We start from the raw sequence: 12,500 nt of genomic DNA on the forward strand, positions 1-12,500 counted from the left end.
GCGCTCCGGTTCTTACTCTTAATTAGCATATTGATTAACAATCGAAGTAGAAGAAGAAAATATTCACATTTAGATTTTAGTCTTTTTTTTAATCTGCTTTATTTTCTAAAAGTTGATTTTGGAGAAACGACAAAATAAAAGATGTCGGTGAAGATTTCAAAGAGTTTCCTCAAAACTGAAAGATGCTTCTTCCTCCTCAACTGGTCTGAAAATACAATATGTATACATACATATATGTGTGTATATACTGTATATTTGTGTAGTAATGTAGATCTATCTGTGTACAAACATCCAACATTACAAACCCGTGAAGAAGAAAAGAGTCGTCTCTGTTCTCTCTGGCGGCCATGTTGTCAAATATCATGACTTTAGCTTCTGAAGCTAACTGTAGCAGCTAATCATCATTAAGTTGTTTACGTAACAGATTAGCACACAAGCTAATGAAACAGCATCAACACAAAGGATTTAACTTGAGATGTTTCCTCTGACATCAACTCAGTTTGTGTAAAATGAAGAAACAACATGAGACTTTCATCATGTTTGGACTTTAAATTGAACATGAAAGCTAAATGCTAATGTGAGCTGGATCTGCAGACACAAACATGTTTTAACTGTACGTCTGAAAAAATCATTTAATGCTGTTTCTATAACTTTATACTGTCAACAAAATATATAAGTAAAGATGAGAGCATTAAATACTAGTTTAGACTATTAAAATACCAGTTTAAACCAAGTAAAGATTAGAGCATTAAATACTAGTTTAGACTATTAAAATACCAGTTTAAACCAAGTAAAGATTAGAGCATTAAATACTCGTTTAGACTATAAAAATACCAGTTTAAACCAAGTAAAGATTAGAGCATTAAATACTCGTTTAGACTATTAAAATACCAGTTTAAACCAAGTAAAGATTAGAGCATTAAATACTCGTTTAGACTATAAAAATACCAGTTTAAACCAAGTAAAGATTAGAGCATTAAATACTTGTTTAGACTATTAAAATACCAGTTTAAACCAAGTAAAGATTAGAGCATTAAATACTAGTTTAGACTATTAAAATACCAGTTTAAACCAAGTAAAGATTAGAGCATTAAATACTCGTTTAGACTATAAAAATACCAGTTTAAACCAAGTAAAGATTAGAGCATTAAATACTTGTTTAGACTATTAAAATACCAGTTTAAACCAAGTAAAGATTAGAGCATTAAATACTCGTTTAGACTATAAAATACCAGTTTTAACCAAGTAAAGATTAGAGCATTAAATACCAGTTTAGACTATAGAAATACCAGTTTAAACCAAGTAAAGATTAGAGCATTAAATACCAGTTTAGACTATTAAAATACCAGTTTAAATCAAGTAAAGATTAGAGTATTAAGAGACCGTGTTAGACCAATTTAAACCCAATAAAGTTTCGAGCATTAAGAGATCGTGTTAGACCAGTAAAGACTAGTTTAAACCCAATAAAGTTTCGAGCATTAAGAGATTGTGTTAGACCAGTAAAGACTAGTTTAAACCCAATGAAGTTTCGAGCATTAAGAGATTGTGTTAGACCAGTAAAGACTAGTTTAAACCCAATAAAGTTTTGTTCGACCAGCAGCTGGTTTTCAGCAGAGAAATGAAAACATAAAACACATTAAATATCTTATTAAAGGGTTATTAACATAAAGAACCATTAAATGTAGGTTATTAAAGGGTCATTAACATTAATGAACACAATAAATTACCATCTAATTCTCTTAATACACATTTAAACTCAGAAATAAAGACTTTACTCGATAAAGACGTTTTGAACGATTGATTTAAAGTCTAAGGAGCCAACACAAGACATCTGGTGTTGATTCAAATGTTGCTTTAACCTTTTTAACTTTTCTTATTTAAGTGTCTGAGGTGTAGTAATACTTCATGCTTCAGCTCAAACTACATTAATTGACCACAAACAGTTTCAGGAAGCGACTCTGTGGTTGGTTCTAAGCTGAAACTCTTAAAGCCGAAGCGATGAGGAGGTCATGTGACCCGAAAGAAAACGTTTGAGGCGGCAGTTTCATCGCTCGACGTCAGAAACGAGAACGAGCAGCTGCACAAAGAAAATCATCACACATGAGCTCTATCGTATCATATCAGGAGCACTTCTGCTTCAATGAATAGTCTGGTGGGCTGCTAATAAACCACTATTACATTATATAACCTTTATTAAACCATTATTACCATTGTATAACCATTATATAACCTTTATTAAACCATTATATAACCATTACATAACCATTATATAACCATTATATAACCATCTTATAACCATTATATAACCATTATATAACCTTTATTAAACCATTATTACCATTATATAACCATTATATAACCTTTATATAACATTATATAACATTATTACATCACTCGAACAAACTGAAGCTCTTCTTTAAAGACGTGCGTGACACATTTCATCTTCATGATCGTCAGATAAACTTTGATATTCATCAGAAAGCAGATCAAAGTTTCCTGTTTGAGTCCGTCTGTAGTAATATTTCAATCGTTTCATCTCGTGTCCCTTAAATTCTGCCTTTTACGAGCAGCTTCTGAATAGAACGCAATCTACAGGACAACAGATTCAACGTTAATATCTCACTTTAAATATGAAGCTTGTGTACAATACTTCAGTAAATATACTTGCTGTTGTACAACTACTGCGATACTTGCATTTTATTTTGAAATTCTTATTAGTTAGTTTTGATTATCAATTGTAATCACTGGGCTGCATGTCTTTGTATGAAAGAAGTAATGTACTAAAGGCTAATTTCCATCTGCTGTCCCCGGCGAGATGTTTCAAGGCAGCCTAAAATAATTTTACTACTAGTACTACTGTCTGATATGAAATATTATGTTTTATTTTTTTAATTATCTCTAATAATAATAATCTCCAACATACCAGTACTAGTATTACGATAGATTGTTAACTAAACATCGACCGTAAAAATAACATAAAAAATACAGCAGTTAGTAGTAAATGTTAAAGTAGTTCAAAGTAATTTTAAACTCTCTCTTAAATTCAACCTTTTTTAACGCAGGTTTTGAATAGAACCGTGTGTGACTGTGATACATGTACTGTTAATACTACAGTCTCTGATTTCTTCATCTTATGTTGATGGTTTCATTGTGCATCAGCTGTTTTTATGAAGCGATTCCTTTAAAGTGGAAAACTAACGACAGAAAACATGAAACTGACGTCAGACCAGTTTTTCCGTTCGCTGTTTACAGTAAACGAGTTAATTTGACATTTTAATGACAGTTTGGTTCCAGTAACAAAACCAACAGCTTCCGGTTTATTCTGAGTATAAATAAATATTATAGATATAAATTATGAATGAAGGTTGAATGGATGAGAAGCAGCAGTTGTCTCTGTCGCAGTATTATTAGTAGTTTTACTGCACACCAATACTGCCACTAATACTACCACTAATACTAACATTAATACTACCACTAATACTGCCACTAATACTGCCACTAATACTACCACTAATACTACCACTAATACTGCCACTAATACTACCACTAATACTGCCACTAATACTGCCACTAATACTACCACTAATACTGCCACTAATACTACCACTAATACTACCACTAATACTACCACGAATACTGCCACTAATACTACCACTAATACTGCCACTAATACTACCACTAATACTGCCACTAATACTGCCATCAATACTACCACTAATACTACCACTAATACTGCCACTAATACTACCACTAATACTAACATTAATACTACCACTAATACTACCACTAATACTGCCACTAATACTACCACTAATACTGCCACTAATACTACCACTAATACTGCCACTAATACTACCACTAATACTGCCACTAATACTACCACGAATACTGCCACTAATACTGCCACTAATACTACCACTAATGCTAACATTAATACTGCCACTAATACTACCACTAATACTGCCACTAATACTGCCACTAATACTAACATTAATACTACCACTAATACTACCACTAATACTGCCACTAATACTGCCACTAATACTGCCACTAATACTACCACTAATACTGCCACTAATACTACCACTAATACTAACATTAATACTACCACTAATACTACCACTAATACTGCCACTAATACTACCACTAATACTGCCACTAATACTGCCACTAATACTACCACTAATACTGCCACTAATACTGCCACTAATACTACCACTAATACTGCCACTAATACTACCACTAATACTGCCACTAATACTAACATTAATACTACCACTAATACTGCCACTAATACTGCCACTAATACTGCCACTAATACTACCACTAATACTGCCACTAATACTACCACTAATACTGCCACTAATACTGCCACTAATACTACCACTAATACTGCCACTAATACTACCACTAATACTGCCACTAATACTAACATTAATACTACCACTAATACTAACATTAATACTGCCATGAATACTGCCACTAATACTGCCACTAATACTACCACTAATACTGCCACTAATACTGCCACTAATACTACCACTAATACTGCCACTAATACTACCACTAATACTACCACTAATACTGCCACTAATACTACCACTAATACTGCCACTAATACTACCACTAATACTGCCACTAATACTACCACTAATACTGCCACTAATACTACCACTAATACTGCCACTAATACTACCACTAATACTGCCACTAATACTACCACTAATACTGCCACTAATACTACCACTAATACTGCCACTAATACTACCACTAATACTGCCACTAATACTACCACTAATACTGCCACTAATACTACCACTAATACTGCCACTAATACTGCCACTAATACTACCACTAATACTACCACTAATACTGCCACTAATACTACCACTAATACTGCCACTAATACTACCACTAATACTGCCACTAATACTACCACGAATACTGCCACTAATACTGCCACTAATACTGCCACTAATACTACCACTAATACTAACATTAATACTGCCACGAATACTGCCACTAATACTACCATGAATACTGCCACTAATACTGCCACTAATACTACCACGAATACTGCCACTAATACTAACATTAATACTGCCACGAATACTGCCACTAATACTACCACTAATACTACCACTAATACTGCCACTAATACTACCACTAATACTCCTCCCTAGCTTATTGGGAGCAGTTCGGGGTTCAGTGTCTTGCTCAGGGACACTTCGGCACAGGACACGTCCCAGCCAGGGATCGAACCGCCGACCTTGCGTTTACCAAACGACTAATTTACCACGAATGAGATTTTTTAAAGCAGGTTTTGAATTGAAATATGTGAAACTGAGCTGATCGCGTGTCCACACACACACACACACTTCCTGTACGAACATACTCGAGATACTAAAGTGACCACGACGCGTTGTCATGAGAACGAGGAAGCTGGCGCCGCGATCATCAGACGATGTAAGTTATATTTATCTATAAGGCCGCTGTTCAGACTCTTCGCACTACAATACCCATGATGCCTCGCTCCTCAAAATAACTTTAGAAATCATCTTTCTTCTTGAAAATAAATATAACAGCTACCCTTCACAATAAAAGCCTGTGTTCTCTCCACAGAGGCCCTGATGATGTACAGCCCTCAGCTGTGTTACATCCTGGACGGCTTCCTCGGTCTCTACGGACTCATCATCACCGCCATGCTCATCAAGGAGAAGGTCTGTGTACTCCTTTTATTTTGAAAAGGCTTCCTGCTGCACAGTTCACATTTAAAGGGCCAGGCCCGAGTCTTCTCATCTTCACCTCACAATTTAATATATTTTATTCAAATGTTTTAGTTCTTTACAACCAAAGTGAAGGCAGGCGAGGAGAGCGTCTACAGCGTGAGTCAACCAACGGGATATTATTATAATACTTGTTGTGTTTATTGTCATTATTATACTTGTTAGTATTTTGGTCATTAGTGTCATTGTCATTGTTTGTTGTTGTTGTTGTTTACGTGTCTCTCTGTGTTCAGGATCTGGAGGGTCAGAGCTCTGGAGCTTACAATCAGCTGAGACAAAGAGTGAGTTCTGCTGTGGTTCTACATAGAACCTGAGATGTAGAATATAAATGTAGAATATAACAGAACCTTGTTTGTGCCATGATTTCACAACTGAGTCGATTCATCGCCAGGAACCCGAAAAACAAACATTACCATATAGTCCAGAAAAATAGGCGAAGTAGTTTATGAAGTGAGTTGATTAGAACCCTGAAGAACCTGAATCATTGTGATGTGTTCTGTCTCGTAGAACCGCCCGACGGACGACAACGCTGTCTACACCGTAAGACATCGAACATGTTCATATTGACGATGACGTGTGTGACTTGATGATATGAATAAGTACAACATTAGTGTGAACACTGATGCTCATGAGAAGGTTTGTTGACTTCAGGGTCTGACCGGCCGTACAGAAGGAGAATACAAAGAGCTTCCTGTTAAGAGAGACGTGAGTCTGATTCTTCACTGATTCATCTGCTCACTTTATGATCAGTCTGATTGATTATTAATCACATTATGAATGTTTGTATCTCAGCGTCAGAGAAAGAACGAGCAGGTTTACCAGGTGAGTGAAGCTTCAGTTATTAATATGAGTTAGTTATTAATACAACTCTTGATATCTGATGTGTATTGATCGCTGTGTTTACGTCTTCAGGGTCTGAGCGCGGCCTCCAGAGACACCTACGACTCTCTGCAGATGCAGCCTCTTCCTCCTCGCTAACGCTGCCTCACTTCCTGTCCGCCTCACTTCCTGTCCGCCTCACGTCCTGTCCGCCTCACTTCCTGTCCGCCACACGTCCTGTCCGCCTCACTTCCTGTTCGCCTCACGTCCTGTCCGCCTCACTTCCTGTCCGCCTCACGTCCTGTCCGCCACACGTCCTGTCCGCCTCACTTCCTGTCCGCCTCACGTCCTGGCCGCCTCACTTCCTGTCCGCCTCACTTTCTGTCCGCCTCACGTCCTGTCCGCCTCACTTCCTGTCCGCCGCACTTCCTGTCCGCCGCACTTCCTGTTCGCCTCACGTCCTGTCCGCCTCACTTCCTGTCCGCCTCTCTTCCTGTTCGCCTCACGTCCTGTCCGCCTCACTTCCTGTTCGCCTCACGTCTTGTCCGCCTCACTTCCTGTCCACCTCACGTCCTGTCCGCCTCACTTCCTGTTCGCCTCACGTCCTGTCCACCACTCAAACACCAGGCCGATGGAAAGAGTCCATCTTCTTTTATCTGGTGTCTCTGTGGGTTGAGTGGAGATTACAGATGAATGATTTCATGTTACGGGACGTTTACTTTCGAGAACCCTTAACATGTGCAGAAAAACATTTTCACTGTCCATGAAATCCCTGAAATTATCACAATTATTCATGGTGATGTCATCGAGATATTTTAACAAAATAATTTAACAGAAACATAACGTTGTGAGAAAAGAGAAACATTTATTTTCTCTGTAACATTATTGAATTGAAGCTTATTTTTCTCCATAAAACTCTTCAACTGTCAATCAAAACAAATGACAGCCAATCACATCACTGGCTCTGAATTAAAATAAAAGATACAATGATTTTTTATTAAATTTAGTTTATTTAGTTTTAGACGCTTTGAGCCTCCGTACTTTAGACAATTACAAAAACATGTACTGTACAAATAACAACATGTAGAGCAGCTTTCAGTTACTTTTATTTTGCTGTTGATTTCTTATTTTGATGCTTTTATACTGAAATACTTCAACCAGTTAGTTGAGTTGTGAAAGTATTTCCTGATCGATCTGAACTTTGAAACAATCAATCGTTTGTTTTATTGTTTGGATATTTTCCTGAGAATTTGTGCTGTTTTTTAGATGAATATTTTGCTGTTCTGGTCATTTTCATGTTTGCTCTGTTAAAACTAATCTGAGTTTATCTCTGAGATTAAAATGTTTCGTTAAAATGTCTCAATAAATCTATTAAAGAACACAAATATGACATTTTACTGCCAACTGCTGGATTCATATACATATATATATATATATATATAATATAATATAAGGTTGAGTTTTCTCCTTTTCAAATATATCGACAAATTAAGAGATTTTAACAATCAGTTTTATTTTTGAAAAGAGTAGCGGAAGTCGTACATTAGCTTCATTGTGGCTAACTTGTCGCTGTTCCTAAACAGCTGGTTAGCATAGCAGGCTAGCAGGTTAGCATCAGGCCGCTGTGAGTTACAATGGAGCTGAAAACATGAGCTTCAGGACTAAAGTAGAACAACGCGGCGGGATTTATTAAAACCAGAATTACTCATTTTAAGAGCCGCGCTAACTGCTAGCCGGCTTGCTAACAGCTGTTAGCTACGCTCACAACAACAACAACAACGACGCAGTTGTTGAGAAGTATTCCTCGTGAGCAGCTCGCGGAACACGTGAATTTAAAAGATATTAAAATGGAAACAAACGCACCGAAGAGACGAGATAACAAGAAGTCTCTGCGCGTGAAGGTGATCAGCCTCGGGAACGCGGAAGTGGGAAAGGTAAGAAACCAGAGTCCGTTTAAAACTCGTCACTTTAACGCTTCTTCACTCTTTTCCGCGAATTCACACAGATATCAAATCAACAAAGACGCTATCTGTAAAGACGACCGTGCTCTCCAAATATCCGCTCATAGAATACTTCTACATATGGAATAACTTCATGCGTTATGAACGTTCCTCCTGCTGCTTTGATCCAGCAGCTAATGCTAATACGGCTAACGGTGCAGCTAATGCTAGTGCAGCTGACGGTGCAGCCGGTGACCGGTGCTGCTGTGACTCAGCGGTGTCTCTGCTGGTGATGTGTGGGCCGAATGGAAGAGCAGAACCCGCTGGTTCTAAAACACTCCATCAACTTCACTCCAACTCGTGCGTTTATGCATGAAATGGCATTAAAATCCACATCTTCTGTGAAATACGCAATGAGTGGAGTTTACGCTCTTGTGATGGATTATCTGATGTTTATCAGAAGAATGTAATGATTTCATGATAAGTATGACTTGTGCTGTAATTTATCTTTAGTAATTCATCTTAAAGGTCATTAGGTACCCTTTAAGAGTAATGCGACCCTAGACCAAGGTGATGGCCTGATCCTCATCCGTAAATCGTTGAGTCTCAAGGTTTGTAATACATTGAGGCGCCTGAATAACCATCTGTGTGTTTAATACTAACACCACTGCTCCTCTTAACTGTGTGTGTGTGTGTGTGTGTGTGTGTGTGTGTGTGTGTGTGTGTGTGTGTGTGTGTGTGTGTGTGTGTCAGAGCTGCATCATCAAACGCTACTGTGAGAAGAGGTTCGTTCCAAAGTATTTGGCCACGATCGGCATCGACTACGGCGTGACCAAGTAGGTTATGTATATATCTGATGTAGTACTACTGTACTGCTGTACTGCCGTCTTTATTTCTATTCATATGTGAGTGTTGTGGTTTCAGAGTTCAGGTTCGAGACAGAGAAATCAAGGTGAACATCTTCGACATGGCCGGTCATCCGTTCTTCTATGAGGTGAAGAGAGCAAAGAACACTTAACTTTGGGCCCATATTGACGAGCCGTACTTTAACGTAGAAACACGATTCAAAGTTCAAAACGTAGACGAAACGCTGCACTTTATCGAGCCGAAGGGACATTTTGATAGCTAGCACAGTTTTCATTCAGTCACAGATTCACTTTCACATCTTACAATGGGTGTGTGTTGCACGGCTTGTTCAGCGCTTGAGTGATGACATCACGGTCAGAGTGGAGCGGAGCAGGAAAGTATTCTGTGATTTTTCCAAACAAATCGCTGCAGCTCCCACAATGTTTACTCTTTAAACACCATTTTGGCCCAAAAGCTTGGAAATGTTGTGCTGGTCGCAGTAAAGTGTCTGTGGAATCCAACGGACTTACACATTTGGCTCAAAGAGCCGCAGAGCGACATGAACTCCAACCAGCTGCTCCATCAGACTCCATGTTAAATCTCACCACTCATTTGTCAAAGAACGCAGACGGGACCAGTTGTGTATTTTGTCTGGAGCTCACATTTTAACACCACAAACATAAGAAACACATCAGCGCGTTCATCAGAGTCGTATCTCTCTCATGGTACCATAGGTTGTCTCTCAGACGCCTCCTCTCTCCTCCCTCCTCCCTCCTCAGGTGCGTAACGAGTTCTACAAAGACAGTCAGGGGGTCCTCCTGGTCTACGACGTGGGCCTCAGAGAGAGCTTCGACGCTCTGGACAGCTGGCTCGGGGAGATGAAACAGGAAATGGGTTCTCAGGCCAACATGGAGAGCATCGTGTTCATCGTGTGCGCCAACAAGGTGAGGACGGGCTCGTCCAATCAGACGCTGTGGTCACAGAGAGGGGAGGAGCTAAAGGGGAAAGGGGAGGTGCTAACCATCTCTGGTTTCAGGTGGCCACAGAGGGGAGGAGCTAACCTCTGGTTTCAGGCGATTACAGAGGGGAGGGGCTACATGTAAAAGGGGAGGGGCTCACCGTATCTGGTTTCATGTGATTACAGAGGGAAGGGGCTAAATACAAAAGGGGGGAGCTAACCATCGCTAGTTTCAGCGGGGAGGGCTATACGCAAAGGGGGAGGAGCTAACCATCTCTGGTTTCAGAGGGGAGGAGCTAATGTAAAGGGGGGAGTGGCTAACCAGTCTGGTTTCATGTGGTCACTGAGGGGAGGGGCTAAATGTAAAAGGGGAGGGGCTAACCTCTGGTTTCAGGTGGACCTGACGAAGCGGCGCGTCGTGGACGAGGGGGAGGGGCGTTTGTGGGCGGAGTCTAGAGGCTTCCATTACTTCGAGACGTCGGCTCAGAGCGGAGAGGGCATCAACGAGATGTTTCAGGTATATATTTATTCATAATATTTATATATTTAGTAATAATATATATATTTATTTCTGGATTTAAATACTTTGCGTTTCTCCTCTCAGGCGTTCTTCTCCTCCATCACCGACATGTGTGAGAACGGAGGGAAGCGTCCGGTGTCAGAGGTCAACGTGGGCTTCACCAAAGAGCAGGCCGACACCATCCGACGCATCCGCAGCAGCAAAGACTCATGGGACATGTTGGGGGTGAAGCCTGGAGCCACGCGGTGAGCCGATGTTGTTGTTGTTGTTTTTTATTTTATAATTATTTTATTACTGCTTTTGTTATATTATTATTATTGCCATGGTTATTGTTAATATTAGTGTTAGTAGTATTTAAAAATATGTTATTGTGGTATATATATATTTATCATATCATTTGTCAAGAAATGAACTGGTTTTACAAAATGTAAAAAATGTTACAATAAAATATATTTATGTTTTGTTTTTTAAATAGTTACAATATATCAATTTAATTCAAATTGCCACTACTTTTATTAAAAGTTCATGTTTTTATTCAAACATTTGTCGACTGTACAACAATATTTTACAGCTTTCTATTTATTTGTTTATTTATATATATTGTCAAAGAACACTCGTATGAGGAAGAGAACGTTTTATGAATATTTTACCGCATTCAATTATAACGCTTTAGTGGAATTACATTCAGTCTGCTCTTCTGTCTCATACATATTATATATGTATATATATTTATTAGGTATGTCTAATTAAACAACACGCATGTATGTATGTATGTATGTATGTATATATATATGCGTGTTGTTTAATTAGACCGTCACACGTTGGTTCCTACCTGCTTGTTTCCAGGGAGGAGGTGAACAAGGCGTACAGGAAGTTGGCGGTTCTTCTTCATCCTGATAAATGTGTCGCCCCCGGCAGCGAAGACACCTTCAAGGCCGTCGTGAACGCTCGCACGTCTCTGCTGAAGAACATCAAATAACATCAAATAACACGCCTCCGTCTGATTGGACCGCTCAGACATGAAGCGACCAATCACACGCCGCCGTCTGAGAACTGGTTCTGTCCATGTGAGGAAGACGATGAGCACCGCAAACTACATTAAAGATACATTTAAATATTCAAATTTACTCAAACCGGACAAAATTGAAGAAAGAAAAAGTAAAACTAGATTTTGAGAAGTTGTTTTTGTTTAATTGAACAAAGTTCAAAGATTAAAATCAGCCCTTTGAGGTCTGAAGTCAAGAAACTTCAATTTTGAAACAACAGTAATAAATGTATGTGTTTGACGACCTCAGCGGAGCGGCAGGTCAAAGGTCAGTGTGAAATGATGTCTTTTATTCTCACGTTTTAAAGTCGAGTTGCCAAAATCGAAGTTTAAAGTGCGACGTAAACAAAATGCATGTTTGATATTAATAATGTTAAGCTTTTATATTTTACACAAACGTCCCGATGATGAAGATGATGAAGATAAGTATGTTCCCTTCAGTGACTCATCTCAAACTAAACTTCAATGTCTTTTCTTAACTTATTGAATATTTTCTCAAATGTTAAATTATAATTTGTTCTTGAACTGAACTCAAAATGTTCCCTTGCGTAGCAAGATGTTTGCTGAAATTAGTTCCCTAAAATCT

At 38.7% G+C, this 12,500-nt stretch overlaps 2 protein-coding genes across 3 annotated transcripts in view; both read left to right on the forward strand.

The window, feature by feature from the left end:
* The window catches only part of cd247 (CD247 molecule), an 8,133-nt gene extending 157 nt beyond the window's left edge, over positions 1-7,976 (forward strand). The window contains exons 2-8 of the mRNA XM_079296358.1: positions 5,623-5,720; positions 5,841-5,885; positions 6,020-6,067; positions 6,294-6,326; positions 6,438-6,491; positions 6,579-6,608; positions 6,699-7,976. Coding sequence (XP_079152484.1) covers positions 5,623-5,720; positions 5,841-5,885; positions 6,020-6,067; positions 6,294-6,326; positions 6,438-6,491; positions 6,579-6,608; positions 6,699-6,764 — 374 coding nt within the window. The 3' untranslated portion in view covers positions 6,765-7,976. The remainder of the gene's footprint in view (positions 1-5,622; positions 5,721-5,840; positions 5,886-6,019; positions 6,068-6,293; positions 6,327-6,437; positions 6,492-6,578; positions 6,609-6,698) is intronic.
* A 167-nt stretch (positions 7,977-8,143) lies between these two features.
* Positions 8,144-12,500, forward strand: part of dnajc27 (DnaJ (Hsp40) homolog, subfamily C, member 27) — a 5,003-nt gene continuing 646 nt past the window's right edge. Inside the window, exons 1-8 of one of the 2 annotated variants that reach the window (XM_079296355.1) lie at positions 8,144-8,539; positions 9,082-9,156; positions 9,299-9,381; positions 9,470-9,539; positions 10,171-10,335; positions 10,744-10,866; positions 10,954-11,114; positions 11,716-12,500. The exon at positions 11,716-12,500 is cut by the window's right edge and continues 646 nt beyond it. In XM_079296355.1, the coding sequence (XP_079152481.1) occupies positions 8,453-8,539; positions 9,082-9,156; positions 9,299-9,381; positions 9,470-9,539; positions 10,171-10,335; positions 10,744-10,866; positions 10,954-11,114; positions 11,716-11,848 (897 nt within the window). In that variant the 5' untranslated portion in view covers positions 8,144-8,452 and the 3' untranslated portion in view covers positions 11,849-12,500. The remainder of the gene's footprint in view (positions 8,540-9,081; positions 9,157-9,298; positions 9,382-9,469; positions 9,540-10,170; positions 10,336-10,743; positions 10,867-10,953; positions 11,115-11,715) is intronic. The other variant, XM_079296356.1, reaches the window with a different exon arrangement.

The sequence above is a fragment of the Melanostigma gelatinosum genome, assembly GCF_949748355.1.
Source record: "Melanostigma gelatinosum genome assembly, chromosome: 24".
Classification (NCBI taxonomy): Eukaryota; Metazoa; Chordata; class Actinopteri; order Perciformes; family Zoarcidae; genus Melanostigma; species Melanostigma gelatinosum.